The sequence below is a fragment of the Spinacia oleracea genome, chromosome 6 (assembly GCF_020520425.1).
Source record: "Spinacia oleracea cultivar Varoflay chromosome 6, BTI_SOV_V1, whole genome shotgun sequence".
NCBI classification, from domain to species: Eukaryota; Viridiplantae; Streptophyta; class Magnoliopsida; order Caryophyllales; family Amaranthaceae; genus Spinacia; species Spinacia oleracea.
The window spans coordinates 83,618,566-83,646,426 of record NC_079492.1 but is presented as its reverse complement, the minus strand read 5'-3'; the positions used below and the strand labels follow the sequence as shown (position 1 = coordinate 83,646,426).

The 27,861-nt window shown below is 36.1% G+C and overlaps 1 protein-coding gene and 1 non-coding gene across 6 annotated transcripts; both read right to left on the bottom strand.

The window, feature by feature from the left end:
• Positions 1 to 287: 287 nt before the first annotated feature.
• Positions 288 to 27,861, bottom strand: LOC110802203 (uncharacterized). 5 transcript variants are annotated; one of them, XR_008922619.1, is made up of 13 exons: positions 27,704 to 27,861; positions 27,245 to 27,343; positions 25,361 to 25,439; positions 25,106 to 25,260; positions 21,077 to 21,364; positions 17,701 to 17,830; positions 16,664 to 16,771; positions 15,944 to 16,046; positions 15,732 to 15,857; positions 13,198 to 13,391; positions 3,231 to 3,345; positions 781 to 862; positions 288 to 663 (listed from the first exon to the last, which is right to left on the bottom strand). XR_008922619.1 is itself a non-coding variant. In XM_022007640.2 (12 exons), the coding sequence occupies exons 3-11, from the start codon at positions 25,411 to 25,413 to the stop codon at positions 3,249 to 3,251; spliced, it is 1,254 nt and encodes a 417-aa protein (XP_021863332.1). In that variant the 5' UTR covers positions 25,414 to 25,439; positions 27,245 to 27,343; positions 27,704 to 27,861; the 3' UTR covers positions 288 to 663; positions 3,231 to 3,248. The 5 variants fall into 5 exon arrangements, 3 of the variants coding, with proteins under 3 accessions (XP_021863332.1, XP_056686605.1, XP_021863331.1); XR_008922620.1 differs by having other exon boundaries at positions 3,247 to 3,345; XM_022007640.2 differs by lacking the exon at positions 781 to 862.
• LOC130464642 (small nucleolar RNA R71) lies at positions 6,344 to 6,450 on the bottom strand. Its single transcript, XR_008925012.1, has one exon. It is a non-coding gene; the product is annotated as a small nucleolar RNA R71 (small nucleolar RNA).

The window sequence follows — 27,861 nt, the reverse complement described above, 5'->3', positions numbered from 1 at the left end:
TAGCTTAGCTATTACAACTGAAAGTTTCGCTTAAGCAACTTTGTTCCTTAAGCTTCACATAAGCGTGTAACCAAAAACTTTGCTTTAACGACTTCATAAAGCTAAGCCCTAAAGTGATGGACGGGAACAGGCTATTATATGTGCAATTGCATAATCACTCGCGTAATCATATCGCCGAATTAGTGATTAAAATATACAGGATTTTCAGACGTGATGGGGATGACGACAGCACATTACATTAGACTAACTGATGCATCAAAACAGTCAAGGGTACAAAATCTTGGAGATTGAACAAAATAACAACTCTTTCTCGACGGAGACACATAATCCCCCATATTTGCTGTATGTTATCAAGCGAAATGATCAACCTTCAGTGCCAGGCCAAACAGTATGACTAATATTGAAGTGAAAAGATATTTACATAAACTTCATCAGACTTTTACCACATACTTGTGTTCACATGAGATATATACAGATCAGTAAACCAAGCAAGTTCACTTCAGATCACTAACTCAGTCCTGCCTGCAGTGCTAAAGATCGAGTCCTGCCTGCAGTGCTTCCCATGTCCCTTTTCTTACTAATTAAATCCCTAATCAGAGTAATGTGATTGGGTTCAAGCTAATGGATATTATAGTGTTGTAATGAATTGGTGTCTGTATCAAACTGCAAAAAAAATAAAATAAAAAGTTAGGTTCCTAATTTCAAAGTAAAAAATAGAGAAAACACTTTTGGTTCATTTGAAACAAGACACAGTTGTAAATTTGAGAGGATGGCAATTACCATAAACATGGTACAATTATTTATCCCTCCCAATGAAAATACTTGTCGCTGTCATATGGTTAATCAACTTAGGTAGCGAATTCTGCACCCAATTAACATAGGTTACTAGCAAAACAGGTAACTATGGCTCAGACCTAACTTGCTAAATTAGGTAGCAAATTGTGCACCCATACCCAATCTCATATTAGCGAAACAGGTAACTATGGCTCAGGCCCAAAAAATTTGAGACACAAGCAATAATCTTATCGCTAATGGTTCCAAGGATAATTGTTCTTCTATATATCAATACGGTATTGTTACTTGTGTTCAAAGGGGAAACTGTAAATCATGAACATTAACGGTGGTCGCTATGATGGAGAGAGGGAAGGAGGAGAGGATCAAAGGAAGCAATGGAAGTGGCTGATTGTGCAATGAAGTGAAGATGGGATGCTGATATGGGGAGGATAAGAAATCCAAAGAATGATGGAGAAGAAACAAAGAAAGTAGCAGGAAGCAAGTTTGTTACTTGAAGTTCCTTGATTTTCTCCCAAGCACATGTTCTCCGTATTCTGATATCAACTCCACATGCTATGCTTTTCTAACAAAGGTCTGCTCACGAATATCATTGGGAAAATTACTATCCATTTCCATGGATTAGTAAAAGATATAATCATGGACATATTCAAGGACCAATCTTTGACTATGCTTAATAAGACTTACCGGAGTCCTTAGACTTGTCAACTTGGTGAAAAACCACCCCCATCATAGAAGATTTAACAATGTCTTCAACTTCCTTTGGCAATTCGTGTTCCAAAGTCCAAACCAATGTTATTTAACCTCCAGCAAAGCGCATACAGAAAGGTATATTTATAAATGACTCAAAAAGAAAATTAATACAGAAAGGTGGTACATTTTGGCTCTAACAGTGTTCCAAACACTCGTGACATCCCTATCCCATGATATACACTTGAATCAGGGTCATTACCAATTCAAGGCATAACTTCAGTGCCTTGTTACCTTAACACTAATATCAAAGAATATATTATTTTGGCCAAAAAAAATTGATCGTAATATACTTAATAAAAATACACCTCTCACCATCCTTTTTAGCCACCATATTACACAATGGTATACTATTGAAGGTTGCTTCAATTAGAACTTCTTGAATGCTTTGTCCCAATGAAAACCCATCATGATTTTTCCAACCCAACCTAAGGAAATCTACTTAAGTTACTCTAGAGAGTGCTTATTAGCCCATGCAATATATATGGAAACAACACCCTTTCATGCCATGGGTGTTAATTTACCCATGAGATAGTACTTCCCTGCTCATCTATTTCGTTAGTAACAACACTCATCAATTTATAGTAACTTAGACCTCCCTGTCTACTCCCACATGAGAGTGTGGCGTAGTCAAGTAGCTTACCTCCCTGATCCATCTCAAACATTTTACACTGAATAAGAGATAACTTCACTCCGTTCTTAGTTAATCTATGCTCACACACAAGAAATATCCTCTTTTGTTAACCCGTTCAAGTAATTTATACACTTAGCACATCCATTTAACCCTATGTTTATGAACAACACTAAGATGAAGTCAATGTTTTTAAGACTTCTCCAAACTATGCTATTGACCCCATAGTATTTATTCAAAATATCTCAAAAGAATGAGCAATAGTGTTATTAGCCAAACCAACAGATTTTTCTCAACGGTAGAGAAAGAAATATAGTAAAACAATAGTTTTGGATTCTTGTTGAGATGTGAAAACACATCATTATCATAGGTTCGCATAAATTTACATGACGGAAGTCTAGATTAGAAACATATTCTAATTCTAGACAGCTTGTACCCAACCTTTCTTTTGTTTTATCCCTTTGATCAACTTTCATGCTTGCCCCCATCTTAACTTACCAGTCTACTATGGCACTACCACTAACAATCTCTATTAGATCGTTGTCTTAGATTACTTACTCTCTCAAGTTTCTCCTAGCCTACTGCTTATTCAGACAGGTCAACCACCCTACCTTTTCTATGTACAGTCATTACAGTAATAAATGTAGCCACGATTAAATGCCTATGTAATGAACTGATAATTTTGAGCAGAAAATTAATGGTAGAGATATATTTAATTTGGTTGAAAGTTGATGAACACAAAATGGGACATAAAAGGTAGTGACTTAAGGCCACCAATCTCCAAGTTAGTGACTTGAGATCACCACTCTCTCATAACCTAGTGTGCTAGTATTTATAACCATTCTACTACACCTACCTAATTTGTCTTCTACCTAATATCACTCATTACCTATTATGCCCTTCCCTTACACTTGGTTCATTGCAAAGTAACTAATAGATCATGGACTTAAATCAGCAGTTCAACGTGTTCGAGATAAGCAGTAGAGCCAACCTGGTGATAAATAAAACTTGTTCTACAAAATAAACATGGACACAAACAAAATTTTGATCAATGTACCAGTCAAATTGACTACCGTTAAATATCAGCAGCTGACTTTCGTTGTATAACCAAATCGTCAGCAGAGTAATATTCCGCAATCAGCTTGTACATATATGATGGGTTATGCCCTCCTCTGCAAAGGAAGAAAAATTACTATCAGAAGTCTAAGCAACAAATATCTTCATATATAAAAAGAGGAAAATGAAAGAAGTAGATACTGGGACAGAAAGGAAAGGGGAAAAGACAACGATACATTCTAGTAAGACCAGCCAACGTTTTAGAAAAAAGTTGGGAGAAGCACTATTAACCCAGTGTCTTTCTGCTGTTATTTACTGTGATAGACTGATAGTGTACTATTGAAGTCCCCAGAATTTCCCTTCTACTAATTCCAAAGATATCCTTCCTCGCTAACACATGTTGACTCCAGTATTGAAGTAATGATGATTCTGGACAAACAAATTATTGTTGACAAAAAAAAAAAGAAAAAGTCGCAGAGAGGAGCAGTCTTACTCCTCAGCAACCCCCCGCCCCCACCTTCTGAGGCTGCAAGTAACAACTACTCCCTGCATTCTGTTTTTACCTTCCTACTCCCTTTTAGGTATATTCTTTTTTGACTTTCCTACTTATTCTTTATTCCTTTTATTGCAAACAAATTCTTGCTTTTACCGTCCATTATCCCACATAGGTGATGGGTCCACTAGTACAGTTTAACAATACACACGTCTCTAAATAACTTTCCCATTCCCCTACCCAAAAAAATGAAAAAGGGATCTTCTTTCCACTAATTCTCTCCTTTCCTTCGTTTCTGTTGCTTCAGAGGGTTTGGGCAGCGTAAATCCAAGAAAGACAAATCCAAATGAAGATTATATTGAAAGGATTTGTGGTTGAATTTTGATCTCCTTCCCCATGAAATAGCCTTGGTTTTTGGATTGGATTTTAGTTCAGGTAGCTTTGAGAAACATGTCACCGGCAAGGTTTGTTGTCCTCCTATACAGTGGTGGCACTGCACTTTAGGTGGCAGTATCGTCACTGTTCCCAGATCCCTCCATGTAATTGATATGTGTGTTTTATATAGAGTTTTACCCCGTCCCTTCGTACTTTTATGCATCAAATGAGCTCATAGGAGTCATTTTTAGTACTAATCTGTGTTATTGAGTGTGCCTTGAGTTTCAGGATTACTTAGTAAGAAATTGGCCTTTTTAGGCTCGTTTCATGGTGATATAGGCCACTACACGATCCCGAGGAAGTTCGGTACGACTATCGTCGACTTTCGGGAGCCTTAGATGTTTATGGTTAAGGCACGGAAGTTAGACTCGGTGTTATGGGCGAAGAATGATGCTTTTTGCAAATCGCCCTTTGAGCGAAGGGCGGAATGAGAAGACCGGGCGAAAAAAGGATTCTGGAACTTTCAACGCGCGCCCGATCGGGCGAGCTTCGCCCGATCCGGATCGGGCTGTCACTCTGGGAGCTGTCCAAGGCGTTTCTCATCCGCCCGATCGGGCCGCTTGTCGAGCAGAATGCCCGATCGGGCGGCCGTCTGCCCGATCGGCCGACGTCAACCCCTGCACCTTTTTCGCGAGTTTTTATTTCCGATTTTGGGCTATATTTTAGGCAAACTATAAATACTAGCCCCTTTTATTTTTAGTGAGACATTATTTTCCTTAGTCAAAACACTTAGTTTATTTCTCTTACTTAGTTTATTCTCTCAATTTGTTGCAACACTTAGCTTTTATTTAATCTCAAAAATTCAAGCTTTCATTATTCATTGTTCTTCATTTAGGTATTGATTCTTACTTTGATTTATTATTTTGCTTTAACTATGTTTTCATTGATTAATATTGGCTTAGTTATTTTAATCATGTGTGAGTAGTCTATTTTCTAGGGTTTTGGGGATACATGAATTAATGTGAAGGGATGATTAAATGTTGTTGATTGTTGGTATTGTGGTTAATTCCTATTGATTGGTTTCATTTACTAGGCAATTAGGTTTGCGCAGGTTTAATTATATTAGTCAAGCAATATCAAGTTAAGATTCGAGAGATGCAATTTGATGTTTAGGCTTGTGTCAATAGGTAGAATTGGAATTAATACGTAGCGAAAGCCCGTTAATTCTAAGTCTATGATTAGTATCGATTCGAGAGAGCATGCTAGTCTAATTAACTGTTTTATTGATTGTTATCGATTGTTTATCATCCTGGATTGTTGTTCATTGGTGAACCTATGCCCTAGATCTTTTAATATCTGAATTCCCTTTTGTTTCATTATTGTCGTAGTTTTAATACACAAATCAACCAAACTCTTGTTCGCAATAGTCTAGATTTTATTCTTAGTAATAGAAAGAACGTTGTTTCCCTGTGGATTCGATCCTGATTTCCCTTGCTACCTAGTAAGTGATTTTAGGTTTATCTTTGATTAGGTGATATGACTTAAGCCTGTCAAATTTTGGCGCCGTTGCCGGGAAAACGGTTTTATATTTGTTACTAATTGTTTATTCTAGATTATTCTTTGTTACTTGTCAAGGAACGGGAGTTCCTTGAGACCGGATCTCACACCCGTTTGCAGTTTCTTTGTCTATGCCCAGGACCGTAGGTACTAGTAATCTTACTCCGTTCGATCCTGAACCTGAAAGGACCTTCCGTAGACGAAGAAACTTTGTTGCAGAGTGTGGGAATTACTCTAACTCTGATTCTGATCATACTTTTGGCGATTTTTTTCCTTCAGATACAGAGATAGAGATGGGTGACGAAACACCACCACCAGTTGAACCAAGGCTTACAGACTATTCTAAGCCAAGTCTGTCTGTGCTACCCAAGGCAATCATGCCTTCTATTGCAGCTGAGACTTTCAAGATTGAGCCTGCATTGATTAACATGATTGAGAGACGCCAGTTCGGTGCGGAAGCAGGTGAAGACCCAAATCTTCACATTCAATCTTTCATCCAATACTGCTCTACCATCAAACAAAAAGGATTGACTCCGGAGCAGACTATGGAGATGTTTTTCCCGTTCTCTCTAAATGGGAAGGCAAAGTTGTGGATCAATGGGTTGAATCGAGCAGCCATGAAAATTACTAACTGGGAGTCTTTGGCCCTTGCATTCTATGTGAAATATTTCCTGCTTGAGAAGACAGCTCGTCTGAGGAGCCAAATCATTACTATTACTCAACAAGCATATGAGAGTTTGTTCGAGGTCTGGGAAAGGTTCAAGGATCTATAGAGAGAGTGCCCACACCATGGTTTGAGTGACTGGTTCTTGATTCAACAATTTTATAATGGTCTGGGTAATGATTCTAGACTTATCCTGGATTCAGCTGCTAGTGGGAGATTCATGCAACTTGCTGTGACTAGAGCTATGGAGGTGATTGAGGAGATGACCATTCATAATGCCCAGTATGGGAATCCTAGAGGTCTATCTAACAAGGGTGGTAAGCATGACTTGAATTCCATAGAACAACTAACAGCCCAATTGACTGCTTTACATTACAAGTTTGATAAAATGCAAGCGGCCAATGCTCAATCTGCTCAACCTGTTAGTGTAGCTGCAATGAATTCTCAAACCGTCAATATCTGTGATAGTTATGGGATGTCTGGTCATTATGCACAGGAATGTAGGAGTCCTATTGAACAATGTAACGCACTCCAGTCCTACAAGCAGAATAATTCGTACTCCAGTTCTTACAATGAGGGATATAAAAACAATCCCCTACTATCATACAGGAGTACTAATATTCAGAACCCCATCAGGTTCAACACCCCCCACCACCACAACAATCATACCAACCACGGAGTAACTACAACCAACAGTCTAGTGGACCACCTAGACAACACACATCACCTCCACCACCACAACCTCAACCCACACAGTCTGACCCTATGCTTGTAGAGATGAGGAACATGATCTTGCAGATGCAGAAGTCTCTGAGTGAAAAGGATGCTAAAATTGATACTCTTGCCGCCCATAACAAGATCATTGATACACAGTTGGCACAGATGGCTACTACTCTTGCAGGGAGACCCCCAGGTCAACTCCCTTCACAGCCTAACAATAGAGAAAATACAAATGCTATTACATTGAGGAGTGGAAGAGGTTATGACGGTCCTTCTATGCCCGTCAAGGTTGATTCTGAGGTGTCTGCTAGTGGTCTGGTTAGTGAGGAAACACCAAAGGTAGCCACGGATGGTGAACAAGCTGAAAAGGTAGTTTGTGAAAAAGATGCTACAACTGAGGTTAAGAAGGGGACAAATATTCAAGTACCACCTATTGTGCTCCCCTTCCCAAACCGGCAACTCAAGAAGTAAGCTAGACAAACAGTTAGGCAAATTCTTGGATATAGTCAAAAACTTGCAGGTAACGATTCCGTTTACTACATTGATTTTACAGATTCCTGCATATGCTAAGTTTATGAAAGATATTTTTACCAGGAAACGTGCTTTTTGTGAGGTAGAGACTGTAGCTTTTACTGAGGAATGTAGTGCTTATTTACAGAACAAGTCTCCACCTAAACTTTAAGACCCCGGGAGTTTTTCCATCCCATGTAACATTGGCACTGTTTTTATTGATAAGGCTTTATGTGATTTAGGTGCTAGTGTGTCTGTTATACCTTTGTCTGTCTGCACTAAATTGAACATGGGTGAGCTTAAGTTTACTAATATCACTCTGCAAATGGCCGACCGTTCTGTTAAATACCCCTTAAGTGTTTTAGAGGACGTTCCCCTTAGAGTAGGTAAATTCTATACATCTGTGGACTTTGTAGTACTAGACATGCAAGAGGACTCTCAAATTCCCATTATCTTAGGTAGACCCTTCCTTCAAACGGCAGGGGCGGTCACTGATGTAAAAAGTGGGAAATTGACTTTGTCTGTTGGGGATGATAAGGTGACTTTTAATCTGAATAGTGCCTTAAAGAGTCTCATGCTAGAGGAAAAACAATGCTATCGAATTGATGTAGTTGATTTTATAATGCGAGATAACGTCTCCCAAGTTCTTGAAAGGGATCCCTTAGAGGCAGTGTTTTGTTGTGAATCTTCTGCAGGTGATAGCAGTTCTTGGAGTGCTGAAGTGGATGTTCTAGATGGTGGAGAGTCTGAACTCGAGGAGAGAACCGAAGTGAGGAGGTTAGTTCGGCCGACCTGTAAAATATGTATTTTTGGATGATGAACAAGTTTGCCCTGTAATTGTTAGTAATGCACTTGATGCAGACCAGTTGTCCCAACTTCTTACTGTGTTGAAAAAGCACAAAAAGGCCATTGGGTACAGTATTGACGATTTAAAGGGTATTAGCCATGATTTTTGCATGCATAGGATACATCTAGATGATAATAAAAAACCATGCATTCAACCCCAGCGTCGGTTGAACCTCATCATGCAAGATGTTGTGAAATCTGAAGTTATGAAATTGCTTGATGCGGGTATTGTTTATGCTGTGTCTGATTCTAAGTGGATGAGTCCTTTTCAGGTAGTCCCAAAGAAAGGGGGGACGACTGTGGTTAGAATGAGAAAAATGAGTTGATCCCTACTAGGGTAGTTACAGGGTGGCGCATGTGTATTGACTATAGGCGTCTGAATGTTGCAACTAAAAAAGACCACTTTTCCCTTCCCTTTATTGATCAAATGTTGGAAATGCTAGCCTATCACAAGTTTTTCTGCTATCTGGATGGTTATTCTGGTTTTTTCCAAATTCCCATACATCCAGACGACCAGGAACTGCTATCACCTGCAGAAGATTCACAACAAAACACTGCCTCCTAGGGATCCCTTTCAAGAACTTGGGAGACGTTATCTCTCATAATAAAATCAACTACATCAATTCGATAGCATTGTTATTCCTCTATCATGAGACTCTTTAAGGCACTATTCAGATTAAAAGTCACCTTATCATCCCAAAAGACAAAATCAATTTCACACTTTTTACATCAATGACCGCCCCTGCCGTTTGAAAGAGTCTACCTAAGATAATGGGAATTTGAGAGTCCTCTTGCATGTCTAGTACTATAAAGTCCACAGGTATATAGAATTTACCTACTCTAACGGGAACGTCCTCTAAAACACTTAAGGGGTATTTAACAGAACGGTCGGCCTTTTGCAGAGTGATATTAGTAACCTTAAATTCACCCATGTACTAAATAGTACAGACAGACAAAAGCATAAAAGACACACTAGCACCTAAATCACATAAAGCCTTATCAATAAAAACAGTGCCAATGTTACATGGGATGGAAAACTCCCGGGGTCTTTAAGTTTAGGTGGAGACTTGTTCTGTAAATAAGCACTACATTCCTTAGTAAAAGCTACCGTCTCTACCTCACAAAAAGCACGTTTCCTGATCAAAATATCTTTCATAAAATTCGCATATGCAGGAATGTAAAATCAATTTAGTAAACGGAATCGTTACCTGCAAGTTTTTGACTATATCCAAGAATTTGCCTAACTGTTTGTCTAGCTTACTCTTGAGTTGCCGGTTTGGGAAGGGGAGCACAATAGGTGGTACTTGAATATTTGTCCCCTTCTTAACCTCAGTTGTAGCATCTTTTTCACAAACTACCTTTTCAGCTTGTTCACCATCCGTGGCTACCTTTGGTGTTTCCTCACTAACCAGACCACTAGCAGACACCTCAGAATCAACCTCGACGGGCACAGAAGGACCGTCATAACCTCTTCCACTCCTCAATGTAATAGCATTTGCAGTTTCTCTATTCTCACGCTGTGAAGGGAGTTGACCTTGGGGTCTCCCTGCAAGAGTAGTAGCCATCTGTGCCAACTGTGTATTAATGATCTTGTTATGGGCGGCAAGAGCATCAATTTTAGCATCCTTTTCACTCAGAGACTTCTGCATCTGCAAGATCATGTTCCTCATCTCTACAAGCATAGGGTCAGACTGTGTGGGTTGAGGTTGTAGTGGTGGAGGTGATGTGTGTTGTGTAGGGCACCAGGTGGTCCACTAGACTGTGTGTGTTTTATATAGAATTTTACCCCTGTCCCTTAGTACTTTTATGCATCAAATGAGCTCATAGGAACCGTTTTTAATAATAATCTGTGTTATTGAGTGTGCCTTGAGTTTCAGGATTACTTAGTAAGAAATTGGCCTTTTTAGGCTCGTTTCATGGTGACATAGGCCACTACACGATCCCGAGGAAGTTCGGGACGACTATCGTCGACTTTTGGGAGCCTTAGATGCTTATGGTTGAGCCCCGAAAGTTAGACTCGGTGTTATGGGCGAAGAATGATGCTTTTTGCAAATCGCCCTTTAAGTGGAGGGTAGAATGAGAAGACCGGGCGAAGAAAAAGGATTCTGGAACTTTCAACGCGCGCCCAATCGGGCGGGCTTCGCCCGATCCGGATCGGGCGGTCAGTCTGGGAGCTGTACAAGGTGTTTCTCATCCGCCCGATCGGGCCGCTTGTCGAGCAGAATCCCCGGGCGGCCGTCTTTCGGATCGGGCGACGTCAACCCCTGCACCTTTTTTGCGAGTTTTTATTTCCGATTTTGGGCTATATTTTGGGCAAATTATAAATACTAGCCCCTTTTATTTTTAGTGAGACATTATTTTCCTTAGTCAAAACACTTAGTTTATTTCTCTTACTTAGTTTATTCTCTCAATTTGTTGCAACACTTGGCTTTTATTTAATCTCAAAAATTCAAGCTTTCATTATCCATTGTTCTTCATTTAGGTATTGATTCTTACTTTGATTTATTATTTTGCTTTAACTATGTTTTCATTGATTAATATTGCCTTAGTTATTTCAATCATGTGTGAGTAGTCTATTTTCTAGGGTTTTTGGGGATCCATGAATAAATATGAAGGGATGATTGAATGTTGTCGATTGTTGGTATTGTGGTTAATTCTTATTGATTGGTTTCATTTACTATGCAATTAGGTTTGCGCAGGTTTAATTGTATTAGTCAAGTAATATCAAGTTAAGATTCGAGAGATGCAATTTGATGTTTAGGCTTGTGTCAATAGGTAGAATTGGAATTAATACGTAGCGAGAGCCCGTTAATTCTAAGTCTATGATTAGTACCGATTCGAGAGAGCATGCTAGTCTAATTAACTGTTTTATTGATTGTTATCGATTGTTTATCATCCTGGATTGTTGTTTATTGGAGAACCTATGCCCTAGATCTTTTAATATCTGAATTCCCTTTTGTTTCATTACTGTCGTAGTTTTAATACACAAATCAACCAAACTCTTGTTCGCAATAGTCTAGATTTAATTTTTAGTAATAGAAAGAACGTTGTTTCCCTGTGGATTCGATCCTGACTTCCATTGCTACCTAACTAGTGATTTTAGGTTTATCTTTGATTAGGTGATACGACTTAAGCCTGTCAGTAATCACTGTCAAAGGTGTTATACAAGCTGATGAAACAATCACCATTAGCTAGAGGCATTGATTTAAGGGCTAAAAATTAAAAAGGAACTACTGTGGACTTGAAATCCGGAGTATTGTCATAAACTCATTAATCCAAAAATGCGATATGGTAACTGTTTCACGTGATTTACTATGGGATAAAGTAACTTTGTTGGCCTGCTTATGGACTAAGGCAGTTGTGAGCCTGGGATATTAAAAATTTACTCAATTGGGGAGCTACAACTATTTTGTAACTAGTTTCTTATATTCCCTTTCCTGGGCTTCTCTCTTTTTCTCAATGAAATACATCAATATTAGCAATACTTCCACTCAGGTTGAGGTGCATACAGCCTTAACCTTACTACAATAGAAAAAGTTGTTAGTTTGTTACCCTTAGACTTCATCGTTCCCCAAAAATTTGTCCTTTCAAACCCTCACTGAAGGACAAAGTTTTAACTTAAAGATTTGAAGTAGAAAGCAATTTGAGACAATTATTCTGGTAATAGTGATGCAGATTCATAATTCTCACTTGGAACTTTATATCTCAAGCGGTTTATCATCAACATATCTTGAAAGTCAAATGGCTCTATTCATTTTGACATGCATTTACAGGAAACATCTGTGCTAATGAAGTCCAACATCATAATAAGTTCGGCATAGAAAAGGCTGAATAAGCTACATAAGTACATAATATCCGCAGCTCGATGCCCCAAATGAAAAAAAAAAAAAAAATCATATGAGAATCCTGAACTACCCAAACAGATTCATTTTATGGCTTGCTTTACAATTGAAACTTTCCTCTGAATCAAAAACAAATTGAACTTTCCACTGCTGAAAAAATATGGAAGGGGCCTGAATATTGAAGAAGGCAAATGTATTCTTTGATGACTAATCTGAGGAAACACTCGACAATTTTTTTTTCAGGTGTAAAATTTCCTAACAAACGCCATAATCATCTAAAAAAAGCTGCAGAGCTTCATGTTGGAATTGGCAGAATGAGGTGACCTAGAATTTTAACTAGACCAAAAGGAAGATCAAACACTTACATGCTCATACCACATTTGAAAAGAGCAGAAGAGTATATCAGATTTGAAGGATTGAGAACTAACAATTAAGGAATCACATATAGAACTGATGTTGACTAATTGCATTAAGTAGTCAATTAACATTGCAATACTTGGTCACACTAAGCACTCTATAAGAAATATAAATGCAATAGCAAGTGATATGGAGCCTGTAAGGTATGCATTTGGGCGCTCTCATTTTGTGAAGGGATTGTTCCCATGCGTGTCTATATGCGCATTGGTCATACAAGCGAACTGGTATATTTATTCTACTTCCTGAGCAAAGGAATAGATCTTACATCTTTCATAACACTTAATTAGTATAGGACAACAATACCACTATAACTCCATGATCTTGGTCAAGTATTCTCTTACAGCGAGATGGTATGGGGAGGGGCGACCAGAAAAAATTTAGACAGTTCAATATCAGTCATGAGTGTTACAAACTTACAACATATCAGGACGAGCCAGAAAACTGTAAGCAAATGCAAAGCACAGAGCATGAAACACGTCATAAAAATTGCATAGCATAGTTAAATAGCAATTCAAACAACAATGAGGAGCCAAAAAGAACTTACGTGTCAGTAATAAAGAGGCTAACGAGATTTGGTGGCACGTAATCAAATGCAGGGTTGACAACATGAAGCAGCGGTTCACCATTGCCACTTCCAAAATCCAAACAATCCGAGAACTCTCCAAAATCCAGCAGATCAGAAGGGGATTTCAGCTCATTGAGTAACACCTCTGGATTGTGAGGATACAAGGGGCATAACTGTCACAGGTGAGGCAATAAACCAACTCATGAGCTATATGACATGTGTGCCAACCATAAGAGACTAAGAGAATGAATAGAAAACAAAAGGAAAAAGATAACTAGTAGGCCAAAGTATTTTATTCAAGTAGATTGTGATTTGTGAGAATTTCACATTTTTAGTGCCATTTTGGTTCACGAGTTCTTCAAAAACACGGAAACAGATTATTTTTTTAAAAGTTAAGAAACACAAATAAGGAAGGTAACTGGGACACTTTGATTAAAGAATCTCACTACTCCGGAGAGAACATGCTTGATTCCACTCATTTTAGCCATCGTTATTTCTCCCTCACTTCACCCCATTCAACCAAAGCTCAAATACAAAGTCATAACCCTGCCTCCCCCTCCCAGGAAAAACAAACAAACAAATTATCTGTCTCTACCAATCTACATAAGAATGTTTGTGCATAAGTAAAAAAAATTGTGGGATTAATCACCATTCTGGCGTCCTTTTTTGCTGAGCTTTCCCAAAATATTAAACACGGGAGATTAAAAATTTGTAAATTGTTTTTTTTTTTTGAGGTTCCTGGTGTACCTTTTCCTCTAGCTGTATTCCTATTCTTCTGTTTAAATAAATAATTTTATTAAAAACATAGGCAAATCCATATAATTCATATTGACGTAACATTCAGAGTATTTTACATTTCTCAAATTAGAGAATCATACTTCAGGGGGGGGAAAAGAAGGATCTAGGTAATTAGAGGATTGATTAAGGGAAATTTTATCCAACTTAAATCATGTAAGACTATCAAGAAGTTTACCTCTTTTTTTATAGGAAGAAGTATTTTAAAGAGGAAATACAGTAGGAGGACAAAATGTCTTCACAAAGAACCACACATCTAAGTTACATATTAGCCCAATTCCTATCTTCCCTATTGAATAATTTGGAAAGCCGTCTTAGCCCCATTTCAAACATAAAAATACAATAATTCATACAGCGATACTACAATCATACAATTACAAGAATATAACACAAAGATAGCATTAGCATTACAAATAGAAATTTTTGGAGTATTAGGACCATAAACTATATGTATGAATATTAACCCAAGTCACTTATTCAACACATACTAAAAGTCACTAACTCAAAAGGGCATAGGAAAGTGAAAAATTGACTCCATAACTATTACCAACGGAGAACTTAACCCTCTTTAACTTATAAGTGTAGCAATTAGGAATATTACCTTCTGTTGATATTATTTACTAAAATGGACATCAATTTCTTTGCTGTAAACAGGATTAGGATTGTCATGCCTAGGAAAACTTCTACGAAAGATACAAAGTGGTTTGGTTTGTTGTAACTCCAGGTTCTCCTTGAATGAGTGAGACTGTTTGAGAAGGTTATTTTTCTTCCAAGGAGAGCCCTACTAGTTAGGTAGTTCCTCCTCTTTAACTGATGTAATATATGTTCCTTTAACATACATTCAATTGTTACTTTCTGGAAAAAGATATGCTTATGCTTCTATAAACATTAAAAAATACTTGGTATATTCATTAATTTATTAATATGCGTCATGTCATCAAATTCCAATGAGATTTTTGCTATAAAACTAAGCAGGAACCTAATTGCATAATTTAAGGAAAGGTATGTGGTCTAATTGCTATAACTATAAAGTAAGGGAGGTAATTTCATCATCGATACGAGTAAAGGGGCACTTCATTTTAAACACAAATAAGTAACTTTTTTTTAATTTCCATTGAGAAATCAATCCATTCTACTCCAAGCATGAAAATATAAACTGTTAAGACACTCCAATTTTCATTTTTGCTTTTATTAAGCTACTACATTCGCAAAGATGATAAGGTTTACCATTATATACAGAGGCACAACTTTAAGATCAAGTTTTCATTGTTTATGAGAAAATAGCACATCAGATTTGGATATTCAGCAGAGAACTATTTTATCTTTAAAAGGCTTTCATTTCCAAAATTCTTGAACAGCCAGCACCAGCTGACTGCTGACAAGTCACTGTAGCAACCTGGCTCGGGTAATCATGCCTCCATCAGCAACTCTTTTCTTTCTTAAGAGCAGACATATGGCCACGATCCCGTGAGAACATAGCCATGTACAAGGACTGTTTTTCTATATGCTCATATCAATTTATCATTTGAGATGAAAATAAAGAGACAGTAACCAAATTTCAGACTAACAGCCAGTCGGGCAGGCTTAATGTTTTAATGGCTAGAAATGAAAATTTCTGTATTTGTTAAGTGGGGAAGCAGATTGAATCATCCCAAGGATCTACAAGCCTTCAGCATAATGCAAACTCATTTTCTATAGTCATGAAACGAACTAATCACCTTGTGACTTCCGGCAACTACCACGAATGGGACAGCATGTCTTTGAGCAGCAAGAGCAACCATATTCAATCCAACCGGGGCTATCACTCCACCATTAGCCATGATGGCATGAGCTCCAACTATGACCTTTAAACAGGAAGCTCAAATATCTGAAATTACCTAAATTCAAGAAAGAGATCATAGAAATTGATGCAAATGATCAGAAAATATACCATGTTCACTCGAGATATCATAGCAAAAACAGCAGAGTCGGTGATTACAGTGGTCTGCAGATCTCTAGCCACTAATTCTTTGGCAAGAACATGCCCTTGGTACCTAGTTCAAATATGGAAATAACATAAAGTCAAAAGTTATAAAGTTATATTAATATCTATTATAACATAAATAGCCTTCCACCAAATCCAAATGTGCTCTACTGTTGACAAAGTAACTGCGTAAACATGGAAAGAATCCAACAAGAATTATAGTGCATTAACAGCTCTAGATGAGGCTTTGCCATTTCCTAAAAATGCAGTTGTATTCCATCATAACAGAGTTCCATGCATTAAAATCATACTCTTTGAAGATACTTTTAATAAGTTGAAAAAAAACTGACTTTCCTTTGAAGGAATTTGATGAGATTGGGACATCTACCGACATTCTAAGGGAAATCAGCAGGGATATCAAGGAAGAAAATAATAAACGAAGAAATCCCAAAATAGGACATTATTTCCTAAAATTTTCACAAAGAAGATTGAAAAGTGTGAATTCAATCTCCATCAAAGCGTACTCCTCTTTCTGGGAAAACTAGCTGAATAAAGAGATTATGAACACAGGATTCATAACATATTTTCACTTGTACGAAAGGAGAACAGTCATCTATAAATGGGTCTCTCAAACATCTTTCGTCCATTTTGTTAAGAGAAAATGAAGATTGGCAGACATGGCAGTACCTCGGAGCGCCTTCTGCCACAAAAACTCGAAACGATCGTTTCTTCTCCTTTGCTGCACAGAGAAATTCCATCACTGTTCTTGAGCGGCCCAAAGTCAATATCACTTCACTGCAATGAGATTTGTCATGGAACTCATAGTGGAAAGAGCAGATATCACAACCAGGAATTCAAATATCACATAAAACCATGAATTTTTGGAATAAAGGAAAAGAATCATGTAAGTTGCAGGAACAGTAATGTCATTTTGCAGTTCCACTCAAGAGAGCTAGGAAAACATCTTTTCAATGGAGGCAAGCACATAGGCATAATTATTGCACACAACAAAAAGATGCATGTTATTCTTGTTTAAGTAGATACTATTATTATACTAAATAAAGGAAACAGCCACTCTCCCAGAGGAGCTCTCTCATTAAAGATCCAGCAATAACATTTGAGCCAAATAGACATAATGAGCACAGACGACAAGAGACATTATCATTTCCCTATGTCATTAAAAAAGAAACAAATAATAAAACATAGACACCTAGAAAAAATAAAAGACTAAAGCCCGGGAAAAAAAAGTGAATACATAAAGATTATCATAGTATCACAGCCATGAACACAGGAACACAGCCAGAAGAGATTCAATAGATGGTATTACATAGGAAAAAGTTCAAAACCCACAGACAAAAAATTAAGGCAAGAAAACTGAAGTACTAGAGCGACGTTATATTTATCTATATCATATTCCAGAATCCAGACTGATTATTGGTTTCCAACTCCGCACTAACTATTCATCAACATGCACTAGTCAATAACATCCCATTATTGAAACAAATCAGAATAAACTCTAAACTAAGAGATATTGCTCGCTTGCATCCAGTATTGGAAACAGACTAACAGGGTACCACAGGTTAAAAGAGAATAAGATGACTTGATAAGATCAACTCGAAAGAAACGGACAAAAACCAAAGCATTCTGGTGGGATTAATGAATGTCCAAGAAGTAAATGACAACAGAAAAAAGCTTTGAAGAATAAAGTAGAAACAAGAATATACTTTTGATGAATGTGCTCCACTGCTTGTTCAGCAATCTGCTCATGGCAAGTAGCAATATCCTGAATAAGTTCGTTAACTGCTTCAATGACATCATGCTTTAGTTTTCGGCTCCTTGAGCTCTTATCAGCAGCTGCAGAAAATATAGTCACAATTTATTTCAGATGTAGTCATGTCGCAACTTTAGCAACTATATATTATACTTCCTCCGCATTTTAATAACTGCGCCATTTGGATTTTGACATTATTCACATACTCTTACATGTCCATCTTTTGCAATTTATATGTAAAGAAAACTATATTCATGTGGGAATCTTGTTAGATTCATCTTGAAACATATACTTTCAAAATATCTAATTTTTATAATTTTTACTAATGTATAATAACTAATAACAGATATTAGCGCTCAAATTTGTGCATTGGCAACTTGGCAAGCGTGATCCTCAAATGATGCAATTGTAAAAAAAAAATGGAGGAAGTATAACAAAAGCACGATTCTCCGTGCCATTGTAATTTGTAAGGTTTCGGCCAGGTTAAGATCAAATCTAATTTCAAACTGTCCAGATTAGAGAGAAAAAAATTCATCTAAACCATCTTATGAGATGGATTTCAATTCCAGCCTATCTTATCTAATGGTCTAACCACTGTTTTTATCTAGAACTACTAATCTAGTACTAGAAGATTTTATATTCTTCTGAAAAGTCAGAATAGTGTCAGGAGTCGGGACAGTAAACTACATATTGCCTTAAGTTCCCTCAAAACCTCTAATTGTGGCCAACCATTAATCCATTATACTAACAAAATATAGTTCAAAGAAATTAGCATGATGATTGACTCTAATTGCTCGCTTTCTTCACAAGACACTTCATCAACTTCAAGTCTTATACATCGACCTCCGCAAGTAAGAGGCTCCCACCCTAGGCAGGGCAAGGGAGGTTGGATGTATACAGCTCACTCTGTGATTGCAAAGAGTCTGTTTCCAATTAACCTTTGAAATAAATATATCATTAAGTGGCAGTGTCACCTAACCCTCTGTTTGATTTGACTTATTTTGTTTGAACTTAACTTTTCTGAACTTATCTTAAGTTATCTTAACTTATTTTGTTATCTTGTTTGAACTTATTGAACTTATTTTTTAAGAGTAGTTAGTTTAGGTTATCTTGGGGTGTTTGTTTGGGTATGCTTTCATTGTTAGAGTAGAGAGGTTTATTGTTTACCGCTCAGCTAATCGTTCTCCTTTGTAGCCTATTCACCAAGTCTTCTTGGAACCGGGGTTGGGGTAGATCGAGGTTTGGGTGTAGATTCATTGTACTTTTTATACTCGTAATTCTCTTTTAATTGTCTCGAGTCATTATAATTCATCCGATAGGATGTTATAGGCCAGTCCGCCTAGGTTTTCTTTCCTGATAATTAAAAAAAACAAAAAACTCGCGAACCGAAAAAGGCGAAATATAACATGAACATGGTACATCTTTTGCCTAACTCGGAAAATTAGGTAGTGCTTTCTGAACTTATGCCCAATCTCACACTATCGTATTAGGTAACTATGATCAACTCCCTGAAACAAAAAAAATGGGGAAAATGAAGCCATGGAGGGAGGGCCAGATGACCGAGGCGGATATAAGATGCAGCACATGAGAAAGGGGCACGTGATAGTAAACTAAAAAACCTTGGAGAGGCATAGCAAATGAACCATGACAGTTTTAGGAGGTGAGAGGTGGATGAGATGGGGACTTGTCCACTTAGCTCTGCAGATCCTCCGAATTTCCTTCTTCAGTCACAACATAGATGAACACCAAATAAACATGGTAATACTAATGTCTTACAATATTTACATGGTTGACGAGGGAGAACACTTCAACCACAAATAGGAATATGTAAACAACTGATATTTTTTAGTAGAAAAATAACGGTAGAAATGTAATAATGTGTTTGATAGATGATGAACACAAACGGGGATAAAAAAGTAGTGACTTGAGGCTAGATTTAGTGACTTGAGGTCACCACTCTCCAAAGCCTTAGCTTTACTAATTTCTCAACATCCTCTCGTCTAATGTGTCCGTATTTATAACTATTCTACTACACCTACCTAATTTGTCTTCTACCTAAAATCATTCGCTACCTATTATGCCCTTCCCTTACACTTGATTCATTACAGAATACATTTTGGTGACCAGCCACAACAAGGTACCATGACCATTGATCAGTTGTTGGAGACAAATTGATGCATAAGCTTCGCGTCATGCTCAGACCCATACCAGGCTGCTAACAGTGGCCAGGGAAACAAGGAAAAGTAAAAGAAGGCATGACAATAATCTAATATAGTACTTGTTTGAACATCAAACATATTGTAATTTCCTCAGAAGAGGCAGATGTTCAGAAATGTATGCCATAACAGGAGCTATTGCAAGTTCGCTGCTACATATGAAGCTCATGATAGCAAATAGCAAAAGCACACAATTAGTTAGCAGCAAAGTACAAATGCAGGTCTTTACTAATTTTGTCCAGGCAAGAGTTGAATAACAGATGACTTGCGGAAGGCCAGCCAAATGAATGGAGGCTGTCAAGGAAAATAATTACATGATCAAGGGTACTTGTCTCTTTGAAAGCTAGTTAGACTCTAATTGCCCGTAATAAGAGGTAGAACTGTCCAATATTTGACAAACTTGAGAATTTTAATTTCTAAAACTCTAACTTGTACTGGACTTATAAAAGAAGGTTAGAGCCTCCAATGGGAAAGCTTAGGGAGAGAGAATAGGGTCTACTGTAGCATGCAGCAGCTTCCAACCACCATTTGAAGTACTAGGAATTTCTTTAGCATATTTGCTGCATGGGAGGCTTGCTGGAATTGGAATTTCTTGTACAGAGCATCGTTTACTGAATTACTTTGTCAATTTTCTATTTTAAAATTTTTATAAATCTCTAAAAGTAGCACAAATATTATGATTAAAAACCAGACTTAAATACAATGTAGACAAGCATTTAGAGAGCCTATTTCAAAGAATTCTTATTTAATTCTATCACCAACAAAAGAAGGATAGTAGGTTAAAGTAGATGTCTAAATGAGGGCAAGGGTGTTTGTGTATTTGAGCTGAACTAATAGAAGTATAGAACTCTAAAGAATAACAAAAGAATTAGTGCAGAGTCTCTACATGCTCTACTGATGTTTCATATAGTTACCAGGTAACTCCAAAAATTATTTGTTTTCGATGAGACAGCCACAGTAAGACACATATAATATAAACTAGCTCTATATGCATATGATGCATGCTTGGAATATACATACATTAACTTTCAGTACACTCACTTAAATTAAAAGGGTAGAAATGGAAATCACTTTTTTGACGCCACCTCATGAGTTAGCTTATAGGCAACTTACATTTGCTTTTCCCTTCAGAATCACCCCCAGATGAAGAAGTATGAGGAACAGCAGTAGCATCAGGTACATCCTCAAGAAGATTCTGCAACGATGGTGGGCGCAAAGTGTTCCTTGCTGCTGCAGCAACAGCAGCCGCTGACAGGACAGGATGATCATCTTTACCATCTTCATCATCATCATCACTTCCAACTGAAATGTTCAGGTCACCTATAGCCGCAGTAGTGAGAGATAAATCCTCCTCCCGGATAATGTGCAGCACCCTCCTGATAATATTGCCAACAGCAAGCTCTGCAGTTCAACTCAAATAAATGTCATTAAAGGTTCCAGAAAAATGTTTTACAAAAAGTATCTCCTCCAGACAATGAGGTGCAAATAAACAATGGAGATGAAAGAAGCAACTCCGGACACCTACATAAAATTGCTGACGCTTTCAAATTCTTTCTTTGATTATATTACATAAAAATATGAAATATTTTTATGAAAATTCTGTGGATACTATAACTTCTCTAATAATAAGCAGTTCTATGTATAAATATTAATCAATCAACTATTGTGACTCATTTACTAAGAATGCATACCTTGGCCATATGACTCATATCTTTACATCCAATGTTAGTTGTTAATCCTAGTCTCTAAGATCCCTATTTAACTACTGTGACATCTTTCGAAATAATACAAAACAATATATTATATGACCACAAGGTCCACAACATGGTGGAGTTGCTGCAGGAAAACAGGCCGAAAGAAGATGCAGGGCAAGACAGGGGAGAGAACAAGTCAACGCCAACTAAATGAGCTTTCTACAAAATAAGGACACAAAAAATTAGCCTTTCTGCATTGGTGGTGGTAGGTGCAAATAAATGCAGAAGGTTTATGCATCGCCTTTCTTGAAGAGGTAAGGCATAAACCACATCACAGACCCATTTTTCCAATTAAAAACAGAAATTTTTACTAGTGTAATGTGTCGCCCCCTTAAGATTGTGATGCATAATGACTCCTCTCACATGACCAAAAGATTATATTATCAATGTCAAAAGGAAGGAAAGAAAGGTGTAAAAATATTTTGAGTTTCAATTGTAAAATATGACATCCCAAAAAAAAGAACTCTGAATTGGAATAAAAATGACCAAAGATAGGGGATTTTAATCAAGTAAGATAAGTCACCAGCCTCAACCAGTGATAAATTTCACTCCTTATTCCCCACAGAGCAAGACTGCTTTCAGACTTTTTTTTATATGAAAAAGATTGCTTCCTGCCAATTGCAACAGAAGCTAAATTATGTTGAAAAACAAAAAAAACTTGAAGCCCAAGAAAAATAACTGTTCTCATTGCCAAAATTTTCTGAAACCCAAAGTTAAACCTCAGCCATAGAAGTTCTATTAGATGGAGAAAAAATTGAGGTAGTTGATTTTCATGTTTATATTTAATAGACAAATATTGTTGTTCTTTTCCTTTTGGATGATTAGGGATTATTCTATCCTCACTTTTGCCTTAGATCTCAGATTTGCTAAAGTTTGGGCACATCAGATCTTGCAAAAAGGAGCAAAAGACCAATGTGTAAGGCCTTGTACTTTTGAGCTAAGCTGAATTGAACTTAATGCTATAGAAGTGAACTGAATATTAATGAACTATAAGTTTAAGTAATAAACAATAAATAATACTCCCTCCGTTTCTTTTTGTTCTTTACGTTTGGCTTTTTACACGTTTACTAACGACTAATTAATGTACATTGAGATTCCTCTATTTTTTTATTTAAACAAGGCAAATTACGTTAATTTATAATGTTCACTTTTATCAAAATTCTGATATTGGGAAAATAAGAAAAATTTAAGTCCCAATGGAAAAGTGTGAAAGATTAAATGACCCAATGAATTTAATTGGTTAAATAATCATTGGAAACAAATTTTGATAGAATATTAAAGCATTTATGTGATAATATAAAAAGAAATGTAAAGAACATTTTGAAACACCCAAAAATGAAAACGAAAAGAACAAAAAAAACCGGAGGAAGTAGGTAATAAGTACTTCCTTTGTTCCATAATGATGTTCCAGTTTATACATTTCACGTATATCGGTGCACATTTCATATCATTACTCCGAGGGCTAGCTAATGACAGAGTACCCTTTATCTCTAATTACGCAACATTAAAAATTATAAAATTATCGTATTCCTAAAGTACTCATCGTGACGAATCAAACAAGACCTCACATTAATATGTTTTTTCTTATATATTGGAAAAAATGTAGAAGATTTTCTACAATTGTAAACAGTGTCGAAATTTAGAACTGGAACATCATTATAGAACGTATAATAAATAGTAAATTAATAATATTAATAATAATAATAAATTAATAAAAAATAAAAATAATAATAATAATAAATAATATAAAACCATAAATAATAAATACTCCCTCCGTCCTAGATTACTTGTTATACTTTCCTTTGTTGTCCGTCCCAAATTAGTTATTACAGTTCTAAATTAGGAATGACCCCACAATTATTATATTGTCTCTTTCTTCCCACTAATCTTTTTTTGTCCCCACACCCTCTCTCATTCAATTAAAAACATGCCCCACTAACTCCTATCACATCTACTTTTTCAATAAAATAACAATTGATAACCAAACAACCACTTATCACCTAAAACTTTGTGCAAAGGTAAGTGTAACGAGTAATTTGGGACGGAAGGAGTAATAAATTACAATGACAATAAATAATTAATTAATTAATAAATGATACTCCATCTGATCTTGAATGTTAGTCCCTTTTTTGAATCTAAGATAATCCAATATAAGTACACTTGTCACATGAATTTAACCATGCGGTTAAGAGAGAGACATAATTAAAAGATTTAATGGGGATAAAGGTAAGCACTTTGGAGTAAACAAGTGGACTATTTTGGATGCTTATGTGACTGTAAGGGATAAATGTTGGACAAATAAGGAAAGATTCCAAAATGGACTAATAAAAAAAAACCTTGATACGGAAAGAGGACTAACATCCAAGAATGGAGGGAGTAATAATAATAGTAATAATAGTAATAATAATAATAATAATAATAATAATAATAATAATAATAATAATAATAATAATATACTACCTCCGTTTCATAATGTTCTTACTATTTGCACAAATATTAAGACAAATGAGATAAAGTGTGTAAAAAAAGTGGGTAAGTGTAAGAAAAAATGAATAAACTAAGAGAAAGTATGTAAAAAGGTGATCGAGTGTAAGAAAAAAAATGAATAAAGTAAGAGAAAGTGAGTGAAAAAATGTAAATTTTGTGGGGTGAAGGGTAAGATAGTAAATTTTCGGGTCCAAAAATAGTATAAAGCACAATGTAAAGAACATTATGAAACGGATTAAAACAGGAAATGTAAAGATCATTTTGAAACGGAGGTAGTATTAATTATCATAGTAATAAATTAATTAATTAAATAATAATAATAATAACAGCAAAAATAATAAACTGAATCGAATTAAATTAAATTAAGTTGAACTCAAATTGAATTGAATTGAATTTTACCAAACTGAAGTGAATTACAAACTTTTATATAGGGCGGTCTTACACAAAAGACTTCCTTGATGAATGGATGTTATATAAGTTAAGCAATGAAATCAATTAGTTAAGCACTGGAAACAATTAGTTAAACAATGAAAGTAATTATTTAAGCAGTAAAACTAATTAGTTAAGCAATGGAACCAATTAGTCAAGCAATCAAAGTGGTCTTTCCGGTAAGGCGGTCTTACACAAAAGTTATCGGAAGTGAATGTTTACTATTTAAAAAATAGCAAAGTAGTCCAACAACATTTTACATAATAACATTTGATTACTATATATTGGTAAAAAATTCAAGTCAAACTTAGTACATGAATAGTGACAAAGTCAAAATGATGCAAGTAAAAAACAGGAGGGAGTACTCATTATATCCCAACCTATCATGTAATTATTATTTAAAAAATCAAGAAATTCAATTTCTTACATAATTGTCACCTTGGAGAGAGAACAATAGAGTATAAATGCCTACCAACAGGGTTTGCAGCAATAAGCTGCTCCCCAACAGCGTTTATAGCACTAATAAGAGCCCCAGCCTGGTTTGTGTAGGGAATTCTCTGTTGGGATATAACTGAACGAAGCAATTCTGCTGTGTGTCTTGCCGTGGCTTGTGACCCCTCAATTTTACTAAGATACCAATAAAAAGTAAAAATTCATATGTAAGCTAAAAAGGCGATTATTTCCCTGCAATATTTACAGTATCAATAAGATAAAAGCAGTCACTTACCGTTTCTTAAGTTTGTTAACAAACTCATTGACAAGAGCTTGTATGTCAGGCATTTTCAATTATTTCGGAAAAGCAAAACCTGAAACCATTGAACGCATAGAATTTAGTTCTCCTGCTTCTCCACGTATTAAACTTGTAAGAAATTTGAGAACTGATACTCACTTAACAATTGTAATTTGATACGTGAAGAAAATCGTCCCACGTTTGATAAATATAAATAAGCAAGCATTAAAAGAAAATATATTGGGGCATATAACATCGTGATCTGATACTGCAACGCAATGTCTTAACTTCTGACAACATACTTGCAACATGATCATACAACATGGCATGATAATTATATTTTTATCAGAAGTCTAAACAAAATCCCAGAGAAATGCGAGGGAAATATAGAAGCAGAATCAAAGAGTTTCGATTAGTCTATGATTTCTATTCAGAGGCAGATAGCAGATGTAGGATAGAAAATGAGAGGCTGGTAAAAAAAAACCAAAGAGCAAGCACATACTCCCTCTACTTTACAATATGTCTAAAAAATTACGAAGTATTGCCGAAATGAATCATTGTCCATAAAATAACATGTGTTCATATTCAAAATAAATGTTCTTTTACCGTGTCGGTTTTACATGATTGCATGAAGAACTACATGCAACAGGGTGTATCTTCTACTACTTGTGTATGCATTGCTCTAATAAAAGTCATTCTTTTTAAGACTTTATCCCATTTTTCTAAATATTTGCAAAAATGCAAAAAATCAACTATTTCAATCACAATAAAAAGGAGTATATCTGGCAGTGTTAAAATATATATCACCAAAAATTTGCATAATAGATAAATCAAATCGCATTTCCTTAAATAAAACTTATCTACAATCGGACTGTTTTTGCCGTTGCCCTGGGGTTTCTTTAACTAAAGTGCACCACTCATCATTTCCTAATCGAATAAAAGGTGACTTCTTTAGATGAACTCGACATTTTCGCTTGTTCATACAACTCATGTAATGAGAATTACAAGAATTCACTGTTTATTAATTCACCATCACACCATAATATAAATCCAAAAAAAGTCCAACAATAGCTAATTAGTCAACATATAAACTAATTAGTTGGAACTTTAAACTTTGGAGACGTACCATACTGTAGTCAAATGGTTTAAAATTCAGTATAACTAAAAGTGTAGTACTTGGAACGTGAAAACAAAAATAGTACTTAGGGTTTATTATTGAAGGAAGAGAGGTTGATGGGATATATGTTTTTTATTTTTTTTTTGTCATAGGGTTAATGCAGAACAGTTAAAACTTTAAATGGAGTTCCTATGTGCCTCAAAGTTTTTGGTGGGATAAGAAATTTCTACTGAGGGAAATTCTACACAATGGTTATCAAGCCATCAGTTGACCGATTAATATTTTAAGCAATGATGATTGTGATGAGTGTTATAAACTAACCTATAGGGGGAGGGATATTGTAGGTAATGTGTGCGTGTGTAATTTGTTGTTAGAATAAGCTGGTAAAGGAAGGAAGTCGGTTAGTTAGACTTAGAACTTAATCTATCTTAGGCCATGGCAGCAATATCTTAGAGCTATTAGGTCAATGAAAAGTTACAAAAAGGGTGCTGCAACACCATCAAACAACTACCTATTTGTAGATTTTACACTGAAAAAGTAGTGTCATTTTAAAGAGATACAGTAACAATCTTTGAAACAGCTAGCTAAACATTGAGCAAGGCACTCAGATAAATCCCTCGACTAAGATGAATGAAGATTAGAAGTCTAACGAATCACAATGACAAAATCAGCTAACAAATTACAGTGACTAAATCATCTAACAAATCACAATGATTAGATGCAAATTGCAAAACCATAAACAAACATGAAGATTTGATTCTTACCAATTAAATAATTCTTATGCAACCAAAGTCACAGTCAGAAAAGCTCAAATCCCAGCAGAAACAAGCTTCCAAATCAATTACTCAATCAGAATACTCGATCTGAAAAAGGAGAAAAACCCACACATTATTACATTTGAACAACTAATGAATTCATACACCCAGAAAAAATAAAATCACATATTAATACCATTTGAGTGTTAAAGCATGAACACAATTAACCAACAAATAACTCGCCGGAACAATCAGCCGGAAGCCGGAGTCAACTTCCGGTGGTAGAATTCGGTGGTACAAACCGACTTCCGGTGATAGTACCCAATAGTACAAACCGCCTGCCGGAAACAGATTCCGGAAATTACAATTCTAATTTTTTTAACCCTATGATACACGAATTATCAGGCAACATCAAAGAGGGAAATCAAATTGACAGAATTGACAAAAAAAAAACAAGATATGACATACCTATCTTCAAGGTAGAGAATCCAGAGAAGCAAGAGGAAGGGTGAAAACCCAGAAATACGCAGAAGGGTAGAAGGGTTTTTGAACTTTTTATTTCTTTGGTTTTGGAGAGTTAATAGGGGTAAGGGGCGTTTTTGTCTTTCGTTTATTTTTCAAGTCTT